The following is a 27,046-nucleotide window of genomic DNA, read 5'->3' on the forward strand; positions in this document are numbered from 1 at the left end:
CCGCATCTCATAAAGTGTCTTCATTTTCGTAGAAGCCAAATAGTGAAAATTAATCAAGCTTTCAATTCATATAGTTCCCTCTAATTATCAGGGGCAACAAGATGACAACATCCGATGAAGCAACGATTGGAGTACTTGAGAGAAAAATTCTGCGTAAGATTTTTGGGCCTTTACACGTTGGCAACGGCGAATATCGATGGAACGATGAGCCGTATGAGCTTTACGACGACATAGACATAGCGCAGCGAATAAAGATCCAGCGGCTACGTTGGCTGGGTCATGTCGTCAGAATGGGAACAAATGCTCCGGCTTTGAAAGTATTCGATGCGGTACCAGCTGGTGGTAGCAGAGGAAGAGGAAGTCCTCTTCTGCGTTGGAAAGATCAGGTGGAGAAGGACTTGGCTTCACTTGGTGTGTTAGCACGAGAAAGAAACGACTGGCGCGCTTTGTTAAACTCGGCCAAAATCGCGTAAGCGGTTATCGCGCCAATTAAGATTATAGGGATTATAGGGATTATATCAAAGGCTTTAGTTTCGCCAATGTGTCTAAATTTGTATACATTTACAAGCATTGAAACTTACATTATATTGAGACTCTTCGTAAGCATTCCTTCTGATAGTAATCCGACAATCAGAAAAGCATACCTGATAAATCTGAATACCGTGCACGCGATCACATCATTTCGCACATAAATCATAAGTATAAACATGGATTTTCAACCAATCGTATGTATATGATTGTTTATTCCATTGGGCGAGTTTTCATTTAAGGTGTGCTTGACTGCATGTAAGACCACCAATTCATCTCATTCTGCCTTAGGCTTACCATTATTTGGATACTTGGTAAAAATCTGCGTATCATCAACCCTTGATCACTCTCGAAAAAGTATTATGGAAACTATAGCTATTACATCAATCTGCTTGTGTTTGACTAAGTTGCTGCTGCTTTTTCGAAATACCTTTGCTACCAATTCACGTCTTTAATGGGTTTTGCTCGTTCTATGCTCGTACTATGAATTACTTAGACTGTATGTATGTAAAGCTATTTATAAAATGATCTTCTAATATAGCTTTTCACTTTCGCTGCATGCCTCAGTTTCGTAGGTATTACACAATAGGTTTTATATATTTACAAATTTTCTGAAGTAGAACTATAAATTGAATAGTGACACATTTCGCTATAGTCATACATATGTAACTGAATCATTGCCGACATTATGTAAGCTACCTTTCACTTTATTAAATTTAATTAATTTTTGCTGTATTTCCGCTTCTGTCAATACAATATTTCGGCTGTCACCGTCTATTAATTAAGTATATTATTTAAATTCAGTACTTTTCATGTTATTGTTGGAAAATTTGTTCAGTTTTTGTACTCGGCATCAGCAAATATTGCCACGTAAAAGTATATATTAATATCACCTTATGATTTTTTTATAGAAATTCACATTTTTGCGTATGCACATAAAAGTATTTGTAGTAGTTTGGCCTCATACAAACGTACACAACTGACATACATACGTATACAAACAAAAGTATGTCCATATACCAATTTAATTGATAACTCTTAGACACAGCTGGTCCTGCAGCCAATTGATGGGGCTGGCTGGCATGCATACCCACTAACCGAGTCACAACGGGCAGCTGCTCCCATTTATAAACGAAATTGGCTGAAATTAGTGAGTGGCAAATTTAATTGTAACAGCGACGTGAGTTTGTTGTCGAATGCTTTACTCATATTTGAATATGGTGGCCACATCAACTACTAGATGTTACCCGAGCCTTGTTAATTGGCTCTAAGGCAATGGCAGTCGGCTTCGAAGACAACAGTTAGTTGATAGGCATCCGAGACGAAAAGCTCTATAAAAATCGACCAGCGGTGCTGCTGTCACTAAAATTTACTTAAAATCTATTACTTTTAATTAGAGGCATTCGTAATTAACAATTTGGGGCAACAAAGAGTATGCAAAGTGCAAAGTTAGTGCATTGGAGTGCGAGCGATTTTGTTAAGTGGAGTAGAAGTAGATGTTGTACGCTGTTGGAAATGTTAATTATTATGCGCCGCCAGCAAAATATTTCAGGTGTTGTTATACGTGGCGTTGCTGAAATTTTTTAAGAATTATCAGCTTTAGCGCCTTTGATATTTATTGTTATTTTTGCAATTGTTAAAGTATCTTTCAATACGTGGTAGGCCGCCGCACCACTTAACAGCTCGATAAAGTACTGATGCAGAAACATATTTACATGCAATTGTAAACATACGCATTGGTATAGGAATTTTAACATGCATACTTATACATACATATAATTATTTTGCTATTACCAATTGCATGTGTCCGAAAGGTGGATCGGTTCCATTCCTCTTCTTGATTGCCGCAATAACCGCTTACGCGATTTTGGCCGAGTCTAACAAAGCGCGCTAGTCGTTTCTTTCTCGTGATAACCGACGTTAGTTGGACACACCAAGTGAAGACAAGTTCTTCCCCACTTGATTTTTCCAACGTAAAGGACTAGCTGCTACCACCAGCTAGTGGTCAATTGCGAATGCACTGAGCGTTAATTAATAAATATAAAATCCATGGAATTCAAATTGGAAGCAATAAAGAAGTTGAGATTTTTCGCAACATGACGCGTTATTTTAATCGAGTGTGTACTAAAAACTGCACTTTGAGTGCCAAACGCTCCGCTAATTCATCTTTTACTTACTTTTTTGCAAGGCTACATGCATTAATGACAAAAAGAGAAGTTTAACCCCTTGGGTACATTTGAAGACTCAGACACAGCATGTACTTGTTTTCCCTAATAGCGGATGACATTTTTTGGTTTTGCAATTTTAATTACCTGAATTCATATACATATGCCACTAATATTTTAAAAATAAATGAATTCTAACGTCAAATGTATTGTTCCGTTCCACATGCAAATATTTTCTCAAATAAATCCGTACCCAGCAATCTTAAAATTAAGTCGAGAAACCTACATTAGTTGGCTTAGAACATTACTTTCTTCGATGGTGATCTGGCGAAACTCGGTTTTCTTCGTACATTACATATTTAACGTTAAATTAAGAATAATGCGATTTTTTCTTAAATTCAACTTTCATTTAACAACATCGTTCCATCCCTTTTCAGTAGATTTATTTCCCTGACTTTTAAGTCCAGAATTATCCTACGAATTTTCTTCCTCCAGAGACGGCCGCCGCAGCCGAATGGCTTGGTGCGTGACTACCATTCGGAGTTCACAGAGAGAACGTAGGTTCGAATCTCGGTGAAACACCAAAAAATAAGAAAAACATTTTTCTAATAGCGGTCCCCCCTTGAAAAAGCTCCTCATAAATATCGCCGTTCGGAGTCGGCTTAAAACAGTAGGTCCCTCCATTTGTGCGAAAACAACAAGACGAACGCCTCAAATAAGAGGAGGAGCTCGGCCAAACACCCAAACAGGGTGTACGCGGTTGTATAGAGGCTGGCAAGAATGCTTTGGTACTAGAAATACTACTGGTAATACTAATAAATCTATCAAATTCAAATGTGTGCTTTGTTGTTATGAGACAATGAGAGCGATTTTGCGGGGAAATGTAATTCAAAAGTGCCAAAAGTTTACAGCGGGAATTTCCAATCAGAAAATTTTAGAAGGAATTCCCAAAGTGAACTGGGTAAGAAATTTATTGGTATTTGTGTATAAGTTCATTCAAGGAGCTGTATGGATCAGGAGGAGGAAGAGTCTGTCAGACATGTTCTTTTCCACCATCGTGCGTGGCATGCGACTAGGTTTAAATACTTTGGCTCATGGTTCTTGAATGATATTGATCACCTTAAGGATAAGGATAGGCAGGTAAACTGCTATTGTAGTATTACAATAAATCGGTAACTATCATCCAATTTTGTTTTTAAATCATGTTTTTACTGAAGAGAAAAATTATTTTGAGGAAATCTTTATTTGACCTTTACGCGCTTCACTGATTATCTGTTTGTATACTGTAATTCTCTAGTTGACAAAAATTATAAATTATCCGATAGGGGGAGTAATTTTTCGCCACCTTGTATACACAACTCGAGAAAGCAGAAAAACAGTCGCTAATATCTTTTGTTATAGCGAAAAAATCAATAGAAGCAGTTATTAATTTGAACTGGACAAGTCCGACATAGCGCCGATTTACACAGGGGAAACATTTGGAATGGAAACATTTTCTTCGTGGGAAAAGGACAATCTTTGTTCTTTTATTTGTACTTTCAATTCTAAAGTTGACTGTAAAACAATGTTTAACAGTTGTTTCATTCATTTTCTTGTTTAGTGCGAGAAAGTTGTGTGTTTGTTTCCATTCAAATGGAAGAAATCAACGATGGCAAACACAAGAACGCTACTTGGGGTATACAGGTTGATTTTTGCTAGTAAAGTAGGTATGATTTAAGAAACTTATGAGACATGTTTATGTTGAAGTCTAAATTTGTTTTTCCATTCCTAGATACTCAAGTTAATTTTAAGTTAAGTATTTATTTATATGAAGTATTTTATATTTAATTTTGTATTTTTATTCAAGTATATAATATAAAAACTTATATATATGTATATGAGAAAAAAAGATGTATTATTTAACCAATCCAGCTTGTCTTCTTCATTAAAATGTTTGAGAAACTGTTGACGAACGGTCTTCGCTTTACATATTCGCGGATTTTAGAATATATCCGAATCAGAACATGCAAAAGAAGTAAACGTCAAAAGATGATATAAGATGATATAAAGATGATTGGTATAATAATATTGTAAAGCCTGTCTTGGTATATGGAGTCATAGTCTGGTGGAACTCACTAGAGAAGACGACATTGGTGAAGAAGCTGGAGAGAGTTCAGAGGTCGGCACTCATTGGAATCAGTGGGGCGCTTCGAACGACTCCTACTCTGGCGCTCAACGCAATGTTAAATGTGGTACCCGTAGATATCGCAGGCAGAATTGCCCCTACACGTACCGCAATCAGACTGAGGGGCTGGAGCTATAAGCTCAACCTCACTTATGGGCACTCAAGCATCCTTAGAAACGTTGAGTTCATCCCTCTGTCAACAGACCAGTGTATACCCTCGTTTAGTCCAACCGGAACATTCTCCACTCACATCCCGTCAAGGGAAGAGTGGACGGAGGGCTACACTTGGGGGCAAGGCCTGGTAAACTTGTTCACGGATGGATCGAAGTTGGAAGGAAAGGTTGGCGGAGGAGTCTTTTGCGAAGGGCTCCCCATCAGACTAAAATTCAGGTTACCGGACCACTGCAGTGTGTCCAGGCAGAGGTAGCCGCAAACAAGGAGGCAGCTGATTGGCTGCTCAAATGCGTACTAACAGTCAAGAAAGTGAATATTTACTCCGACAGCCAAGCGGCAATAAGGACCCTCGGGTCCATGACGGTGCATTCGGAATTGGTCAAGGAATGCTTGACCTCACTTTCGACTGCGTCCGAATTCTTTGACATCGGCCTCATCTGGGTTCCCGGTCACAGCGACATTGCGAGAAACTGTGAGGCGGATGAGCTCGCCAGACAAGGGACATGTGAGGTGATTTCCCCGCGGAGGGAGAAAATTGGGATCCCCCTGACTACCTGCGGTCTGCTCCTGGAAAGATGGGCATCGCGCCAACTCAGCGAGCGCTGGGCAAATACACAAACGTGTAAAGTCGCGAAATCCTTCTGGCCACGTGTGGACCGAAGGCGCTCGGGCGTGCTTCTGGATACAATGCGCGAGGAATGCATGCTGTGAGACTTGAAATCACCTCGAATCCTTTTTGTGCTGGATGTATGGAGGATGAGGTGGAATCATCTCAGCACCTTCTCCTTAGCTGCCCTGCTCTGGCGGGGCTAAGATTCAGGTATCTTGGCTCTTCCTTTTTTGTCACGCCTGCTGATATAGCTGGCGCTGACATTAAAAATCTGATGAGCTTCATCAGCAGCACAAGGCGGTTGACGCAAACATAGTCATCGTTCATAATCCGCACGCTCCTGACCATTCCATCACCACCTCTCCCCGCCCTCTCCCTGCACCTCATCGGTCCTTCCCTTCACCTCACTTCCTTGACAATGGTATCACAAAGGACGAATCCTTCTTCGTCCAAGTGTGATCACTCCCTGGGCTACCATACCAACCTAACTAATCTAAACGTCAAAAGCAACGAACGTTGCTGTAGACAATTTTGCCCGTGTAAGCACTAATGAGACATCAAGAGTGAATTTCTAGTGTCTCCCTTCCAGATATCTCTTCGTAAACCGGCACATAGTGTTATATCTGACATATCTACTGATGATAGCATTTTTGGTCCAGTCCGTAATAAACGTGCACGCTGGTTATCAAGTAGTGATGAATGGTTGCAAAATTTATTTTTATTCCAAAACTCAATTTAAATTTTTATATATTTCATACTTATGGATTTAGTTTTTACTGTAATCTAATTTTAATTATATTTTTTTTTTTTTTTGGAATACAAATGAATTGTTTTAATTTCATAAATACTTATGCAATATGGATTTCATTATTACTTCTTTTGCACGGTTTTTGGAGAAATATTTAAAGTTTTCACATCTCTCGCGATTTTTAAAGTTGTGGAACATATTCCCGAGCATACCATGTCGCATGTATTTTTTTAAACGATTTGTTTTTGCACGCGGTTTTAATTTTAATTTTCAGGTTGAAATTTTTTCAAGTATCTAATTTCTGGTAGGTGTTTGCGAAAATCTATTAGCTTTACACATACATACACACATACATATGCATTATTCAGCTAATATGTAAGTATACCTATAACTAATTTGTGTATGTTGTATAACCTTTCACACTTGTGTGCTGAAATTTTTGAATCTCGGTTAACGGTTTAACTGAAATTAAGTTTCTGACCATTAAAGTCACAAATCGAGTTGCAACAATAATTGATTTTCCATCACAATGGATATGTCATTGTTATTAAACAATGTCGGCAATCAAGCTGTTTATGTCGATAGTGTTATTGAAATTCCATTATTCTAATAACTTTAAATTAAAAAATATCTCTATTCATTATACGCTGTAAGTAATGCATTTGCACATATTTTTGTTAATCGTTGGAAGTAATTAGGTAAAAATTATTAATTTATTCAAACAAAAACGAACTAACAGTTTGTATAATCTACATGTGTGTGTATGTATGTGCGTACTTATTGAAAAACCACAGTTGGTGATTTACGTCCCGCCTGCAAGCTTATTAGTCCAATGCAATTTACGTATATATTAATGATTTTGGGTTTTCGAGTGAAAATTAAAAAAAAATTTTAAATTGTAAATGTAATGACCTTGTGGGCCACCAACGCTTTGTTATATATTTATGGATACACACACATGTAAGTTTATATTTGTAATATTGTGTATGTTAACACTATTCATTAAAGCTTGCTTGCCATAGGCCAAGAGTAAATAGCACAAAAAAGAACAATTAAACTCAAAAGAGATTAAGCTACGTATATTCATGTGATTGTCTACTTACCTATTACTTAAACGGGGGATTGGGAACTTGAATTTGTGAGAGGAAACCTCTTTTTTCTAGTTTTTTCTTTTGAAAGCCTTTTTTTGGCTGTCAAAACTACGCTACCTTTCCATTTCTTAACAAACGCAATACAATAGAATATTGAAAATTTGCTCAATTATATCCACACACACACAAACTTATTGTTCTTAATCTGTTCAAGGTCAAATGCACTGTACTCATAGCTATGCACATACACATACACCTGTAATATATTTTTATGCGGGTGTGTGGTACATTAAATAACAAAAAATAAAAGTGATAGAAAAGACATCGAAAGGTTTTGCCGCCAGATTTCGAAATATATTTTCTGTAATCAAAAGTGCTGTAACCAACAAAAGGTGTGATGCAAAAGAGTTGTAAAATTTCCTATTTGCTTTTCTTTAAATTAATGGTTTGTGGCTTAATATTTTCTGGTAGATGGTGGAACGCACAGTTTTATGCCACCTGAGAATGGCACAGTACAAATTAAGGTTGGCAAAAAAGTCTTCCGGTATTTTCGCAAGCTTGTCTTTGCAAGCGCGTAGTTCTAGTTGTATTCGTCGCATCGGTTCACGCTAGAGCTTTTTGGAAAGCTATTTTCACGTGCTAACACGTGTTTGATTAATTGTTGTTTGCTTTTAGTCGTTCGTGAGTTATAGCGTCGCAAACATGGAGCAAAATAAAGAGAAAATACGGCATATTTTACAGTACTACTACGATAAAGGCAAAAATGCATCTCATGCTGCCAATAAAATTTGTGCAGTTTATGGACCCGATACAGTTTCCATTTCCACCGCACAACGATGGTTTCAACGTTTTCGTTCTGGTGCAGAGGTGATAGAAGATGCGCCACGGTCCGGAAGGCCTGTCGTCGAAAATTGCGATAAAATCGCTGAATTGATCGAAGAGACCGGCATAGCAGCCGTAGCATCGGCCAAGAGCTGGGCATGAGTCATCAAACCGTTATAAACCATTTGAAGAAGCTTGGATTGAAAAAGAAGCTCGATGTATGGGTGCCACACGACTTGACGCAAAAAAACATTTTTGCCCGTATGGATGCATGCGAATCGCTTCTGAATCGCAAAAAATCGACCCGTTTTTGAAGCGGATGGTGACTGGCGATGAAAAGTGGGTCACTTACGACAACGTGAAGTGCAAACGGTCGTGGTCGAAAAGCGGTGAAGCTGCCCAGACGGTGGCCAAGCCTGGATTGACGGCCAGGAAGGTTCTTCTGTATGTTTGGTGGGGTTGGCAGGGAATCATCCACTATGAGCTGCTCCCCTATGGCCAAACGCTCAATTCGGGCCTGTATGGCCAACAACTGGAGCGCTTGAATGCAGCACTCATGCAGAAGAGGCCATCTTTGATCAACAGAGGCCGAATTGTCTTCCATCAGGACAACGCGAGGCCACACACATCTTTGGTGACGCGCCAGAAGATCCGGGAGCTCGGATGGGAGGTTCTTTTGCATCCACCGTATAGTCCGGATCTCGCACCAAGTGATTACCACCTATTTTTGTCCATGGCGAACGAGCTTGGTAGTCGGAAATTGTCCTCAAGAGAGTCCTGTGAAAATTGGCTCTCCGAGTTTTTTGACAATAGGGAAGCGAGCTTCTATAAGAGAGGTATTATGAAGTTGGCATCTCGTTGGGAACTCGTTATCGAACAAAACGGCGCATATTTGACTTAAATCGCATTATTATAACCAATTTTATGAACAATTGAAAATTCAATCAAAATACCGCAAGACTTTTTTGACAACCTATTATAAATGAATAGTGTAAATATTGTCATTACCAGCCTAGGCGACATCAACTAGGAAACAAATTCTACCTAACATTTTAAAGAGTCATCGACGGTCGTCATATAATTGCCAAAATCGGCATTGCGTGAAAAATATTCTTAGAAAATACTTATGTACAAGGTTGTTTAGTACAAAGAGAGTTCAAGCTATTTGTAAAGCTGTTGATGAAGCGACTCAACGAAGTAAAGAACGAAAATAATAATAATTCTAATACATGAGCTTGGCAGAGGTATTCGAGTTTATTCCACAGGCTTGCTTGTTAAACTTAAATTAATACTTCCTAAACCATATTACCAAATCTTGGAGTCGTACTTATCAGATCATCTCCTAGCAAGGTCCTATGGATCTACACGGCTATGACAAGACCTATTATCACCTATGCATCAGTGGTCTGGATGAGTAGACTTTCTCTCGTGGGAGTCAGGAGGACCTTATCGAGACTAAAACGCACTGTCGTCTTCTGTTGCACCGGAGCTTTTCCGACTACTTCAAATCCGGCATTAGATGCTCTGATTAGTCGACCACCACTTGATCTTTTCATCCAAGGAGAGGCCTTGAAGGCCATCTGCAGGCTGAAACATAATGGGAATTGATACGGCTTCTGTTCGGAATTGGAAAACAGAGCAGGCATAGACTTTGATCCAACGATACTTGCCATGTCTCTTGACTCCATGCCATCCAGAGTCGTGCTTGGCAAGAGATACAGTGCGGTGCTGCCAGAGGCTCAGTTGAGGTCAAACTCAGAAAATGAGCCCGGCAAACTCTGTCTTCGCATTTTTACGTATGGCGCCAGGACCGAGCACGGCTAGGGCTCTCGGGTCTACATGGAATCCAGCAGGACAAAACTGCTCTTTGCTCTTGGAATGCATGCATCTGTGTTTCAAGTGGATATGTATGTTGTTGAAGAAGCGCATGGAAAAGATAGGCAACTCAGACAGTGTACTCTGCCCAGCTTGTGAAAAGGAGGATGAGACGGCGGACCACTTCCTGTGCGTCTGCCCCGCCTTCGCTCGAATCAGGTTTGAGGTCTTTGGCAGTGATGTGTTAAAAAGCGACTACCTGGCCCCTTGGCCCCTTGGCACCTAAAGATCTACTCAGATTTCTTCGGAGATCGAGTAGATTTAAAGAAAATTAAAAGGGAATCCGAGTGTAATGCAATGGACTTAATTGAGTCTGAGTGATGCACTTGCGAGTTGTCCTCACAAAACAAAAAAAAAAAAACAAAACAAAACACAAATCAAACAAGATGATGCTTATTCAAGTCGTCGACAGATAATAACAGCGCTCTTGCGCCTCTACTGTACCAAATCTTCACACATGACATACGAGATGTGTTCAAAAAGTATTGCGAATTTTGTGGTTTTTCAAAAATTATTTATTTATTCATTAATATCTATTTTGTCCCCTTCAAAATAATCCCCATGAGATAGTATGCACTTGTGCCTACGTTTCTTCCAGTCCTCGAAGCACTTCAAAGAATCATTTTTTCTCATCTTGTTTAGCTCCTCCTTCGATACCGTCTTTATCTCGTCAATAGTAGCGTAGCGTCGTCCTTTCATGGGCCTCTTCAGTTTCGGGAACAAGAACAAGTCACAGGGGCCAGATCTAGAGAATACAGTGGCTGTGGCATCATTAGTGTGTTGTTTTTGGCCAAAAAGTCGCGCACAAGCAACGATGTGTGAGTAGGAGCGTTATCGTGATGCAAGAGCCAATTTTTGTTTTTCTTCAAATCCGAGAGTTTCTGGCGGATTGCTTCACGCAAATTGCGCATAACTTGCAGATAATATTCCTTATTGACCATTTTACCCTGTGGCAAGAACTCATGATGCACAAGGCCCCTGCAATTACAGAAAACGGTAAGCAAAACTTTTTCTGGAGCAAATTTACGTCGTCGCGGACAGAGGCCAACATCTCATTAGCAATGTTCATGCGATGCTGCTTTTGGTCGAATTTGAGCACTTTTGGTACGAATTTTGCGGCGACCCTTCTCATGCCCAAATCATTGAAAAAAAATCTAATGGCAGGAGAGAATGGTCCTCAGAAACTTCTCTAACACGGTGATTCAACGACTGCCATTTTCTTCACTTCATCAATTTTTTCGCACGCTTTTCGTCTTTTACATCTTCTCGTCCTTCTGAGAACATTTTGTACCACCGATAAACGTTGCTTTGGTTCGAAGTAGCTTCTCCGTATGACACCGTCAACATTCGGAATGCATCCGCGTTTTTAATTTCGTTTTTCACAAAAAATTTAGTACAGGCTCTTTGATCCATCTTTTTGAATAAGTAAAAATCGAAGTCGAGCCGAAACACGTGCAAGCAAAGCAGCTTTTTAATTCTGAACATTCAAAATGGCCGAACTGGCATGAGTGAGAGACATGAGTACCAACATATCGGCACGAAAAAATCAAAATTCGAATATACATAATCTGTGAAAATTCAAAATTTGCTATACTTTTTGAACACACACCTACTGTCTGATCCTAAGTACGTCACAGCAACGTTTGCAGATGGCACCGGGCTGATTGCAGTTGGTGAACCTAAATTATTTACGACTTGATTATCCACCCATCCAAGTAAAAAAGGAGGTGCAAATAGCACATGAAATCACTTTATTGGGCCAAAATTTTGGTGGCCGAATAATCTCAGGATATTAGTGGGGGGCATGTTATTTGATTTCATTGGACTAAATTCAGTCGCAAAATTACAAATTACAATCCCGTTAGGATTTTAGGATTGGTCACTTGGAAGCCATAATCCGGCGCTAAATTGGAAAAATAAGGTCAGCTATATAGGAAAAGGTGATAGAAACTGGATCGTCATAAGTTGCAATTGGAAAAGCCATGTGGATAGATAGATTCATTTATTTTTCACACAAAATCTTAGAAAATTATTTACAACATGTTTTGTTTCATTTAAATGAACATACGGCAATGACTTTAAAAGCCGTCTGCCGGAAAGTTAAGTAGATATTTATTTACAAAATTAGTCATCTATAATAAATTGTCTGTACTTCAAATCACCAGGAATGAAATTGATAAATTTCCTTTCCTATTTCCTTTGAAAACCATTTACACCATTTAGAGCACGAAATATTTCGAAAGTACAGCGGTATTGTTTTAGTATTGGAAATCGTCTAAGAAACTGTTGAATTGTTTCCATCGCATTTAAGTTACATAAAGAGCAGTTTTTATTGCATAGACCACTAAGCATAATAAAATTACTTCTGGCTTTAAAAATACATAAAATCTTAAATTCTTCTTTAACTTTTAGCTACACTATGGTTCACTTTTTCATATATAGTATGAATTCTGTCCGTGCGGTTAAGTGCTCAATTCCACATAAAGCCATATGCTCCAAAATGTTTATAAAGCTTGTAAGCTTTAAATCCTTAATAATAGTCAATCATGTGTATATGTATATTATTTTTTTTTTGTGCTTTGTCTTAAAGGTCCTTCACCTTAAAAAGCCACACGTTTTATATATCTAATTCTTAGTCGCCTAAAAGCTCCAAAACCATTATCTAATACTTTGGCGTAGAAACACTTTTGCTAAATATATGTTTATAGAATTGAAAGGATCACCTCCCCATCGATTGTTCAAGTGTTAATAATGTAATTGCTACTCTAGATACTGGGAAATAGCATCACTCTATTACGCTTTGTAACCCAAAATTTACTTTTCGCCCAGTTCTAAAATTGAATGATTTGACCCGATAAATAGAGTATTACTCGCATTTGTTAAGTCAGCCATATATGCGTGCGTCTTGATGTTGTTCCACAAATGGAGGGACCTACAGCTTCAAGCCGACTCCGAATAGCAGATTTTTTTTATGAGGAACTTTTTGATGGCAGAAATACGCTCGGAAGTTTGCCATTGCCTGCCGAGGGGTAACCGCTATTAGAAAAAACTTTTCTTCATTTGGGTGTTTCACCGAGATTTGAACCTACGTTCTCTCTGTTTTCGGAATGTTAGTTACGCACCAACTCATTCGGCTACGGCGGCCGATAAAAATCATAGCCAGATAAAAAATACAAATGCAGGGCTGCTTTCTCACTGTTCACATTACAATTTTTTTAGTTGATTACTCAGCACATTTACACTTTTTCGCGCTAATTGAAATAATTGACCGTTCGTTTATAAGCTGTTGACCATCTGGTTGCCCGGATTTTACAATATCCGTTTAACCTATTCCGTCTCGAGTATTAGCATATCTCTAATGCCTTTTAAACTACTTTTCTGACTAATCATGTCATTTGCCCGCACTGAATCTTATGAGAAATATCATTCAAGTGCACAGTGGGTATTTTTGTTTACTGCAATGGCTTGAAAATAGAACTAAATCAAAATAACTCAATTATCAAGTAATTTAAAAAATTTTACACCTTTAGCAACAGCATTAAAATGTTTAATTCAAATACAAATAAAAGCTAAATTTTTCAAATAACATACATTTAATAGTTATGTTACTATTCTCATTTGCATTATTTTTCCGTTATTAAACATTATGCCACTGTGTGTGTGGTAAATAATTTGCGTCACAAATTGGCTGCGTCGGCGCAATCGCATCGTGCTCTGATTCATGTTGAACTTTTTGCCATGCAGACCGCACACACACGCAATCATTCATACACACACATATACATACATACATGCATGGAGATGGATAAGTGAAGAAATAGAAACACACTTGTCGGATTGCATTGCGGCCGGCATTGTTGCTGGTAGGCAAGTATTCGGGCATATTGCGGTTGATTTCGCTTTTATGATTTTCAACTCTTTTCATTTACAATATTGCCTCAAAAATTTAAACGGTTCACTCAATCGTGATAACCTTGAAAGATATTCAATTGTATGTTAGGACGACTTGCGTTGGTGCATTAGAAAAATTTTTAAAACGAAACTACGGGAAATTCTTACAGATGAAAAATATACCTTATTGCATATTGTTATGTAAAATTACGATTAATAATTGAAAGCTTCAAATTCCACAAAGTGTTATTAACGCCCAACAGGATTTGAATTGCTGTTTGTGCCGATTTTCTTAATAAGAAATAAGAATAATTTCCAATCAAATATTTCCAATCAAATATTTCAAAAATGACACTTGACAAATGACCAAAAGGGTCCTGTTGTCTACGATATTTAACGTTTAATACAAATATATGCATAAGCTGTATTGTAAATGTTCGATCTTTTTTTTGCAATCTGAGAAAAATTAGCTTTGATGGGCTCATGAATGCTCAACGAGATGCTCAAAATAGAAAGAATTATCTAAACTAAGAGCTAAACTAAATGCTACACAATTTCCAATTAATGCTCAGTGGTATTACTTCTTTGATAAATGATGTATTCGGTTTTGTAAATCTCAGCAATTTTACACTGATTCAGTTGTTGAATTCTGACCAAAGTTAACCCGTTTTTAAAGTTTTTATATCCATTCTGAATCATAAATATTAGAAAACTTATAGAATAATTGAACTTAATTCATCTAATTAACCCTAGATTGAAAAAAATCGTATGGGTATAGAATGAAATCATTCTTTCTTTAATGGATTTTCGAATTAAATCGCTATATGATCTTAACCAATTGTCCTTTAAAGCTTCCTAATTTATTAGGTGTAAAAAAATACTACGAGACTGCTGAATTTTATCATACCTGGATAAAATAAATTTCTTTAGCCCTTTGCAGTTTGGATTTCCATCTGGTCTCTCAACAGAGGATGGTCTTTTAAACTTTAGTTCCTTTATTTACAAGGGAATGGATATTAAAGCAGCCGGTGTTGCCTTATTTGTTGATATCACAAGGTCATTTGATTTGATCGATCGTCAGATTCTTGCAGATAGCTATTCTCCAGGGAATTTCTTTGAATTATTCTCAGTTGATTCAAATCATATTTATCGAATAGAAGTCGAAGTGGAAAGTCAAAATCTCTAGTAAGTTTAGTGGGACACGTCCTGTATTATTTTTAATATATTTGTTTGGGGAAAAAGAAATTCGTTATTTTGCGTAAAATTTTTATTTTCATTTTCTCATTGTTGATCCCTGTAACTCACATCTAAATGGAACAAACAAAAAACAGCAAAATAATTTCTTTAGTGTGAAATGTCACCTTGACGACGAGGATAAACTTTAAATTATTTGATCGATACTTGACGAGATATCGCTCAGTACAGCCATCCACCGAAAAAATATTTATGATTTTTACTCTAAACTAATATATATAAGTACTTGTAAATTTCTCTGTTGGCCATTTATGGTCAGCGATTTACGCTTTTTGATCATGGTGGTACATATATTATATTTGTCAAACCACACCCCTTTAATGTATGTATTTTATAAAGTATTTGATTTGTTAATCAAATGCCACTAATCGGAGTATATTCATTGTACATATTTACCTATAATTTGTATTATGAAAACTGAAAACTAATTATGAAAAAAAAACCATTAAACCAATTATGAAAAAAACCAATCTATTATGAAAAAAAACCATTAAACAATTTGTTTAAAACCTATTTCTTCATGTTAATTTTCATGTTCCAGAACCGGTCATCCTTTCTTAAAACCGTATAAAACAAATTTCGAACTGAATCTTATGCCAAAGTTTTAGCTCTCATTCTAGCACGTTTGATTTGATTTTCGCACTTATTTTTGCCGCTAAGAAGGCAAAACTATTCTCTCTCAATAAATTATTGACACCTTTGATCGATTGTTGGGTTTCTTATTAAAAAAAAGAGTGCATTAAAATCTAGGAATTGTGGAAAGAGGTAGAGCGAGTAAAATCTGTCCACTGACTCACTTGAGTTATTGAACTGCAGCAGGTGTTTATTCAAAATATTTTTGATCCAATTTAGCATTAAAGTTGGTGTAAGGCCGCTCGATTTCAAAAATTAATCAACGTTATCCCGATTGTTTCGACCAGAAAAGTAGAACAGTTATATGAAATACCTCAATTGACTTCTCAAAGATTCTAAATTCCCTTTTGAGATAATTTATCGGTACTAACATTTGCGTGTATAAAATCGTCATCAGTGGAATGACACACTGTTCTGCACAATACTGTATTACACATACCACAGTACTACACATACTATTACAGAGTACACATTTATCGGTATCTTTCGCTAAAAAATATGTTCCCCTATTCAGTGGAGGTGACTTCTTGATAGTCCTTTCAGTGACCTAAAATGTGCTCTACTGTCTCTTTTCCTCTTTACATATGCAAGAACACCACCTAGTATGAAAAATCGATACCTTGTTGTAAAGAGGCTTGCTGTGATGCGGGTGTAATTCCAATTGATCCCTAACAAATTCTTGGATTTCCGAATAACCTGAAAAAATGCCTAAGATGTCTGGGTTTGCCTGTCGTGAGGCAGACATAAGTTTACAGCGTTATACGCACCATGATCGCCATATACCAAATATTAATCAATCAATAAAATGTTGTTGTTTTTCTTAAATTAATATACTTTTCAAATTAAAAACTCAATTAACCCCCAATATGGCAAAAACACAAGCACGAAACACACCTGCTCTATGCTTAGTTAGCGAAAGTGTTTGCAGCTGCCACGCCAATCGTTAATTTTAATACCATGTAGAATTAGCCGAGATATCCATGGTCACAAAGCCCAAATTCACTTCTTAACTTCAAATAAATATTTCAATATATAAACATATAAACATATTTTTTATTGTAATTTTTTTTTTCTTCGAAAACGCCCCATAAAATATACTGAATATGTTAAAGTGAAGAAAGCCAGAGGTGGTGCGAAAATTTGCCAATCTTCAACAAAAAAATCGGCAGTAATCGTTTAGAAAACAACAACAATAACTACATAACATACACATACATTTGTTGTACAATTGTTATAATTATAAATATGTATGCAGTTACAAATACTTAATGGCTAGTAGCATGAGAATCAGCAACACAGAGTGTGAGAGTAGGAGAGTAGGGGAAAAATGAAGTTGAGGAATGATACTCAATTTAGCACCATTACAACCAATAATGTAATAACAACAACTACAAGTATATTTGACTAACAGTATACAACAGCAGAAGACTTTTGCACGCAGAAAAGCAACAACAACAAAAATGTTTACTGTTTTTTGAATATTTCGATATATGTATATATGTTAGTCTATATGACGCCGTTTTAATGTCGATTGTAATATAAAAATAATAACAACAACAACTACATTGCTACCTAAGTCTACATTAAGCATTGAGGCTTACTCTTAATTTCATTTGCGCCAAACGCCTTCAACAATAAATCGAATAGTGAAACCAGGCAAAAATATTCAGCGTGACGTCCCGCGTCGCTAACTAACCATACGACACACATACATACCACCTAGCTAACTAACTAGCGAGCCAACTAATCAAGCAATGGTAATAGCAAATATAACAATAGCAACAACAACATCAGCAGCAGCAGCAGCAGCAACAACCACATCAAATATAAAATAACAACAATTGTAGCATACTGTTTCGGTTTGAGTTTGAGCGCCAGCTCTTTGACTGAGCTAAGTTAAGTTCAAAAGCAATTCAGTTCGTTCATTCGCATTCGTTAGCAAACGGGCGGAGTCAAGTATATAAAAGCAGCTTCCTTCTTGGTTCTAGTTATCAGTTGACTGCAGCATTTCAAGTCGCATAGACCGAAGTAAAGTGGGAAGTCAAAAGCTAACTACATTTTTTTAAATTCAAAATAAAGAAACAACTCGAAATTTAATATAAAAATGGCCTTTTTCAAAGTGAGTGCCTGTTAACTGGTTAAAAAAACAATAAGTATTTACATGAAATAATATAGTGTGGAAAAATTGTGAAAAAAATAAAATTTCAAGGATTTAAAATATTGAAGGAGACCAGAAAATAACAGATATATTGAAAAAAAAACGAAATCCTTGATCACCACAAAAGAATCATAACAAATAGTTCAGATAGAAATGTTCAACTACGAATTCAATGAATTGGACTGTTGTAGACGCACCGCTTTATTATTTTTTTTATTTATTGTTGTTCGTTGCAGTCTCTGGTGTGTTTGGCTGTGTTAAGCGTAGCTTCTGCTGGCATTTTGGGTCATGGGGGACACGGTGTCGGTCTGTACGCTGGTGCACCTTTGGTGGCTGCTCATGGACCTGCCCACGACGAGGGACTGGACTATTATGTAAGTAACATAAAAACCGTTAATACGAATTTGTGACACTTTTTTTTACATATTTATTTCATAATCTAATAGAAATTAGAAATGATAGGGCATGTTATAAAAATTACTATATATCAAAAAGGCTAGGCTTGCTAGATTGAATAACACAACTGTATTCATAAATATTAAGAAATGGTGAGGAGATTATCTACTACCTTAATTTTAATCAAAAACGGTGACAAAAAACTTCAAGCTATATATGTAGTTTTTTATCCTCTATCAATATTTAAAATCATGGAAATATTTCAAATTAGGGCTATTCTAGAATCATTATTATCATACATACATTTTTTTAACTAAAAAACCAACGTCTACGATCTAATCTCAGTGATTGTCACAAACTTATAGAATTTATTTTTGAATTTTTTTTTTCTTTAATTTTTTTCAAATGCTTGAAGAATTTTTAAACATATTAGCTCTACTCCAAAAGTGAAAAAGGAAGAGTGAAATAAAATATTCAGTAGTAGACAGCAAAGATACGTTTGATATAAATTGAAATGAGTAGTGAAATTTATGTAGCATTAGGTTTTAAGTCATATCACGCAAACACTGTTGACGATGTTGTTTGTTAGAATTCTTTAATTGTTTCTTTAATTTTATTTTTTGTGCCACATAATTTAATTATTTAATTTTTTTTTTTCTAAATTGGTCTATTATTATTTTTTTAGTTCAATTGTTAAAAACATTAAAAAGTATTTTCCGTTTACACATTTCATAAGCTAAACCAAAATCAATAAATATCAAAGAAAACTGAGCAAATATTTAATTAAAAAAAAAAACACGAAAGACTTAAGCACCAAACCCTATTTTCCATTTCTATAAAAATAATATCAAGTTGGTTCTTACACTTGGTCTCCAAAAAACTTTTAACGCAACAAAGCTCACACTAAGTAATTCAGTCATTAAAAATGCATACCATCACAAAATTATTTCAATATTAAAAGTAAATGCTTCTTACAAACGCATACTGATCGTTAGCTGAAGACAATCAGTAACGGATTCGTTACCAACATTGCTTTGTGTAACACTCGCAAAATTTCTTCGCTTGAGTGTAAACACAAAACAAGGCATCTAAGCATTTATTGATGGAAAGCTCTAAATGCAAATTTGATACCCACATAAAAGTTATTTATGCATCGAAAAAACAATTATCAATTCATTACCTACATAAAGCAGGCACTTATTAATTTCCAGATAATTTCTGCTACCTGGTCTGGCATCGAATTGACAAATTGTATTACACCACGCGTTCTTCCATTTCTGGCGTAATTTCGCCTTCAATTCGATGATAAAATCAAATCACATAAAAACGCAGTTGCAGCAAGCAGCAGAAATAGAAGTAACAGCAAAAACAAACTGCACGTAATTGCATGCAAACGCTTGCGAATGCTACCGAACGCAAAACAAAGCAAAAGCAAATAATATTATTGTTTGCTGGAAATCAGCATTGCTGTTGTACGATGTGCTATTTCGGATAGCACTTCTTTGCTCCAGATTACATGTTGCAGATATGCGCCAACAACGCGCTGACACACTGACACGCAAATTACAGTGGCAATAACAACAACCACTACTATGACATCAGCTCAGAAAGAGTACGATGGAAATGAGGTGGTAGATAAAGAGCGGGTCAAAGAGTGTGGTATAGCTAGCCCATGGCGACTGCTCGCATCACACAATTTGGCAGCTGCGACAGTAGCGGCTTTACGTTTGTTGTACTGACTGTTGAGTAACAGTTTTCAGTGACGCTTATGATTATACACAAATGACATGCCACACCAACTCTACACCTTGTTGTGCGAATCTCAATGTGGCGCGCATAACTTTCACACCACGTCTTTTATGTGTGTGTATGTCTGTGCTATGTATGTGCATAGATTCAAAATTTACAGCAACAAGAGCGATTGGGTTGTGACAGCTGTAGTTGTGGCATTTAAAATTATACAATTAATCTGACAGTTGAAATATGTTGATGGTGTTGAGGCAAAATTTAATTTGTAAATTTTTGTGAGACATACACAAAGCAGAAACAAAAATTAAAATAAATATTTTTTAAATACCGAAGCAGTCGTTAGTATGCGTCGGAAAGGAAAGCCAAGCATAATAATAATCTCTTACGAGTACATACTGTTATGCAAGACTCGCTCGGCGCGAAATTACGAATTTCTTTTTTCACCAATAAGCATTATCTCTTGCCTTTAATAAAAAGCAACTTCGAAAACAGCAAAAGCTATCCCAATGTACTCCATTTATTTATATTTATTATTTCTAGTCTTAAAGGGATATCTACCTGTGGATACTTCAGAAATGATTGACAAGTTTTTGGGGTATTTCGCAATTAACCTTGTATTTAATATGCCAAGAAGTGGCTGAAACTGCCAAACGTATTATATATGGCATCTATCATATAAAAGTAATTCTAAGATTTAAAATTTAACCCGCATATTTCAAATATTGTTCGTAATTTGAATGCCAACGCCATATTTGCCTTAGATGCTCGGTAATTGGCTAGAGGAGACCAAAATGCATATAGTCTGGTATAGTCTGTTAATTTGTTTCTCAGTTTTCCCAGTTATTTAACAATGCAAAAATGTATTTTCCTTGAGTTGCTGCATACTTTTACTGTTTAGTTTTTACAAATTCTGACCTCAACTTCGAGCTTCTGCCTTTAATTCCTCAAACAATCAATTTAAAGCCCTCATATAGTTTTCCGGAAATCACTATAAAAATAGTGGCGAATTTATACATTAGATCAGACATAATAATCCATTCACAATATATCCATGTTCACACTTTTCTATTCATCGATTTCAAAACAGGCCCAATAGCTGATAAAAACTTCAGGTTTTCTGAAAAGCTTCATTACACTTACACACAACGCTCAGCAATTGCAAAGATGAACTACAAAATATATTACTTCTCCTGGTGGCTTAAGGCCACTTTAGAAAATTTTGTGTTCCATTGTGTGAGTCATGCGAGTGTGTGATCAGTTGTTAGTTTCATTCATCTATTATGATGGTTGACGAACACCTAGGGTTGTAGGAAGTCTATAAATTCCTACAGGGCACACAGCCCTACTTATCTCTTTGTTACTGTTAAGACATCACACTTTTAATCCGGCTGCATAGCAACGAAATCCACAAGTATCGACTTTTTCTCGTTGACTGTTCTATTTACTTTTCAGTCTTTTTTCTTATTTAAGATATGAAAACAATTTAGGTTTACGAATTGGCCAATGCAAAGCTTAGTCTAGTTAAAAAAAGAAACCAAACGTGCAATAAAAACTGAATTACATAAATTACTCATACGCCCCGAAAAGTCGATTTCCCATAGTAAGGCGCAATGACAATTTAATGTGCTTACAAATATTTGCATTCAAGTGCTGAGAACACGACTTAATTCACACGATGCCGCTGACCTTCGCCAGTTCGAAATTGCTAGGCGGGTGCAAGCGCCAATGTGGCAAGTCATTGTTATACAAGTAGTTGCATTCAGTGTTGAGTCATACGGCGGCTCAGTAGCCGCCTGAGGTGCAGTTATTCCCACGTTGAGCAGCTTAATCGGGTCGTCGGCCGATTAACTGAACACGCGAGTAGCGTAACGTAATATGGGATATAATAAAAAGGAAACTCAACAATCTAATTAAGCACATTTACAAACTACGAGAATTTCATTTTTTTAGTAAATTTTGCTAATTACATTTTTTTCTCTTCTTATCTTTTGGCAGGCTTACCCCAAGTACCACTACAACTACGGTGTAGCCGACTCACATACCGGAGATGTTAAATCACAGCACGAAGTACGCGATGGTGATGTAGTGAAGGGCTCTTACTCGCTCGTCGAACCTGACGGTTCGGTGCGCACTGTCGAGTATACCGCCGATGACCACAATGGTTTCAATGCCGTCGTATCGAAGAGCGCCCCCACCATCCATGCCGCCCCCGTTGCTGTTGCGCACGCCGCTCCCGTAATCGCTCACGCTCCAGTTGTTGCGCACCATGTTGCCGCCGCCCCAGCTGTACCATTGGGCTCCTATGCGCATCACGCTCCCGCCGCCTACGGTTATGCTACCCACGATGCGCATGCTCATGTCTCTCACTACTAAGACAGCGAAATGCACGCACGCTAATAATGGACCTGACCCCCACTCCAAGCAAACAAGCGTTAGAATTTATTTATTAACGAATATCTAATATTAATATAATGCGAATCCCTTGCTACGATGACGACCTAATAAGTGAAAGGAGAAGGAGTGGAAAGAGTAAGATAGTAAAGAATTAAATATGGAAGCTCATCAGTTATTGAGAAGTCGGCCGGTATTCCGGTACTGAAAAGTAGTGTATGTAAATAGTAATTGCATAATTCTCTTCACAACACCATACAACCAGTTGCCTTCAACCGTCTTTTTTCACTCTTCAAGTTGATGTTCTTAAAATCTATTTAAATACTCCTCATTTTGCCAATAACCACTGCCATCCATATGTTTTTCCATTCAGAATTTTCTCTTTAATTTATAAATATCACTTAGATCTCTATTCGTTCCAGCAAACATTTCTTCTTTCCTCTTCGCTAACATATCCATGCCATCTCTCATTTCCCTCTCCAATGCGGATACACGAAACAATCGACAACACTGCAGATCACTGCCACTCACTTTTAAGCGTACTCATTTTCACTCAGTAACTCACTCACTCTCTAGATCAACAGGCTCACTTAAGCTCAAAGAACACTCCCACATGCCACGTTAAATAATCCTCTAAAAACTATGTAGATATATAAAATGAAAATATTTTAAAAATGCAAATAAAAGAGAAAAAGTCCAAGCGGTAGAATTTGTAAAAAGTCGGAGAATAGAAAAGAAGTCCGCAAAATTATAAAATTGCATGCATATGAAATATTTGTTAACTATGGGCATGTTCTCGGTTGAACAAGTGTTAAAAATGTACTTTCTAATTGTATTTTATTTTTTTATACTTGCGTTAAACATTAAGTGATTATATGCGAAAAATGCTATAAATAAAAAATGTAGTGAATTTAAAAACAAAATTTGACATATATTTTCACTAAAATGGAATTAATTATTCAAAAAAAACTTTAAACCAAAAAGCAGCATTAGGCACGACTCGGTTGTTCATAGAAGTAGTTCTATTCTATATGTGATTCGCAGCTTTTACTTGCACAGCTGAAGCAATGGCACTGAAACCAAAGTCCAAATTTATCAGGATCGAATATTAAAGCATTCGGCATTCGAATGATTAAATTAAATCGCAACATACATTTTTTGCTTCACCGTAAGGATTACTTTGGCCTTCAAGCCTGGAGTGAGACGGATAGGGAGAGACATATTGCCGCTTTAGTATTCTGGAAAAAAAACATCGCTAATTTCTCGCTGATTTATGTTGGAATTTAATTATTGAAAATGACGAGGATTAATAGTCTTAATCATAAAGTTAGCCGTTTCTTACAGCTTTTTTAATAATGTCCTGATGCATTCTGAACAATTTTGCTAAAAGAATTTCGTCGAAAACAAAATCAAAATAAAAGTTAGAAAACATAAATTAGGGCAATAAACCTAAAACTTAAAAAAAAAGGCTAAATGTTAACTAGTGATGCAGTTGGGCGAAACCGTTCATACCGGTTATGTTTTTTTCGTAACTGGGACAGTCTAATTAGAGTCGATTTCTTAAATTTTTTGAAAGCTTTATTTTAGCATTTTTCAGGTGACATAATCTTAAGTAAAACCAAGAAGGTTTATTATATAGAGACAATTTCCTAATGGGAACAAAACTTTCAACTTTATTTGAGATTCGATTAAATAAAGTCATATTAGAGATTTCAGGAACACTCTGAAAGCGCAGAATTGGTCCATATTTTTATTTTAAGTATGAAACTATATGACATCATTATTGGAGTAGTCATGCACAGGAGAGACAAATACATAAAATTTAGAAACGACTACTAGTGGTCTCTAATGGAATTTCTTTTTCAAAATAGGATATAAACCTTGCTCACAACACGTATTCAATTCGACAGAAGTAAAAAATAAATGGAATACTTCTATTAGCGTCATTCGATATTTTCAGATCCTCTTATTATATTTTATAAAATTGCTTATACCACCGGAAACTAAACTTAAAACTAACTCTTTCAAACTTAAGTACTCCTTTAGACATTCCCTTTCGAATATTTGACGATGATTTGAGAAATGTCTCAATAAACTTATCCTATATCACCATCCGAGCAGAAGTTCGGTATACATTTAAAATCAAAGAATTCAGTAAACCTATTTGGCAAAGCAAATCAGTGAATTAAGGAAAAAAATTCTCATTTGATAAAAAATTTAATTATATCAATTAAAATCGGCAAAGCTACTTATTTGGAAGCAAGCGCGAGGAGATTAACAAACAATACGTCAACGATCAGGGACTTTCCGTACTTGCGTCAACTTTTACATATGGAACAATCCTCCCGGTTAGCACGAGGAAAAAACGACTGGGGATTTGTTAATCTCGACCAAAATCGCAAAAGCGATTATCGCGTCAATCAAGAAGAAGAAGATACTAAGTGCAGAGGTTATTTTCAATGAGCTCCGGAATTTGAGATCTTCTGCACGTAAACGTCCCCAAATCGTGTATTTTGTGTTCATTAACAGCATTTTTACTTACAACTTCATGCAACGATAAGCTCGGCATTGATATCTTGCTTTGGAGGGGTATCGTGTTTTTTGGACCTGGCCCGGGGAAGTCGCCAACGTTCTTAACTTCGTTATCCCATTGCATCCATTTATATCTACATGAACGTCTTCGACCTTTTCAAATATTTTGCTGCACATGCACGTTACATTTCTGAGGGTGTGTACAAGTTTATATATATGTATATCTATAGATACATGTATACTTAGTTCTATATATATATTTAGAGCTTAATATATAAGTATACTTACTGATACTGTAGCAAAACAAAAAAAGAAAAATGCAAATAAAAGCAAAAGTTTGTTATTTTGAGATTTTTTCATTGTGGTGAATATACTTATACGAGGTGTGTTAAAAAAATAAGCAGAATTTTCAAATTCACGAGCTACGTACGTTCGACTATCGGTTATTATTTTTTTTTTTATGTTGGTACATTCGTCTCGAAGAAATGTTCACGATTTTAGTAATATCGCTTGTTTAGTTTGTTTGTGAGAGGCATAAATAAGACAAGTGTTTTGCGTGTTCGACGAATTTCTGCTATCGGAAAAAATGGATCAAAGAAGTTATGTAAAAATTGTAATTAAGTGCTTAAGTGCTTGGTGAGAGTACTCTGAGTCAAAAAAATGTTTACAAGTGGTCGTGAAGATGTGAATGACGACGCTCGCTCTGGACGTCCCAGCACATCAACAAACGATGAAAATGTTGAGAAAGTGAAGAAAATTGCTATGGGAATCGTCGTCGAATCAAAATTAGAGAAGCTGCTGAGGATGTTGGCATATCGGTTGGCTCATGCTATGCAATGTTTTCGGAAATTTTGGGTATGAAGTTCGTTCCAAAATTGCGGAATTTTGATCAAAAACAGCGTCGCATCAGCATCGCCCAGGAATTGTTGAATGACGTCAACGATGATTAAGATTTGCTTAAAAGGGTCATAACTGAAGACGCATCATGGGTATATGATTATGATATCGGAACCGAAACCCAATCGCCCCGCCGATAGCAGAAAATCGTCGAACACCTAAAACACTTGTCTTACTGATGCCTCTCACAAACAAACTAAACAATGCTAAAACCGTGAACCTATCTTCGAGACGAATATACCAATATAAAAGAAAATAATAACCGAAAGTCGAGTGTACGTAGCCCGCGAAATCCGAAAATTTACCTTATTTTTTTAGCACACCTCGTATGTAGGTCACGAATTGGCCTGACAACATATTTCCTCACTAACATAAATTCCACTATATAGTCCCCAAAATCCCCTTCGTTTCTGCCGTTTTTGGGAATTTTAAAACGACGCTACCGTCCACTCTTATTATTTCATGGGTGGCCTCCAATGATGAAGCGCACAAAGTTTTTAGAATGATTTATGGTTTGGTTGATATACCGATGGTCATCCAGAGAGTTATAGGCATTCCAGCAGTCAATCAAAATAATCATATCAGGCGTGACCTTATTCTTTGGAACACTTAATAGTGTCTCTCAGTTGCGGTCCTGTGCTGAGACGACAAACACCTTCTTGCTGCCCCGCTCCACACCAACAAACACCAATTGCCCATTGCTCATTTTTCCTTCATCTACTTCCTTCACAAGCCCTTCACCGCCCAATGTATAAGGATTCCCTTTAAAAATGAGGCCCAATCTGGCCCAAGAACTTTAAAGTATGAAATCTCTTCTGCCTTTTTTCGTTTTGATTTAATCGGAAAAAAGAGCATTTAAATTTATAAATTTAATATTGTCAATAAAAACCATCAGTGGTCGAAACCCTATAAATATATTAAGGAACAGTACAATAAGGTGGCAATTCCAAGCATCATTTAAACATTAC

At 36.6% G+C, this 27,046-nt stretch overlaps 1 protein-coding gene across 1 annotated transcript; it reads left to right on the forward strand.

The window, feature by feature from the left end:
• Positions 1 to 17,934: 17,934 nt before the first annotated feature.
• LOC129240383 (cuticle protein 8) lies at positions 17,935 to 23,572 on the forward strand. Its single transcript, XM_054876150.1, has 3 exons — positions 17,935 to 18,074; positions 18,350 to 18,487; positions 22,254 to 23,572. The coding sequence occupies exons 1-3, from the start codon at positions 18,060 to 18,062 to the stop codon at positions 22,629 to 22,631; spliced, it is 531 nt and encodes a 176-aa protein (XP_054732125.1). The 5' UTR covers positions 17,935 to 18,059; the 3' UTR covers positions 22,632 to 23,572.
• Positions 23,573 to 27,046: the final 3,474 nt, after the last annotated feature.

The sequence above is a fragment of the Anastrepha obliqua genome, chromosome 3, assembly GCF_027943255.1.
Source record: "Anastrepha obliqua isolate idAnaObli1 chromosome 3, idAnaObli1_1.0, whole genome shotgun sequence".
In the NCBI taxonomy this organism is placed as follows: domain Eukaryota; kingdom Metazoa; phylum Arthropoda; class Insecta; order Diptera; family Tephritidae; genus Anastrepha; species Anastrepha obliqua.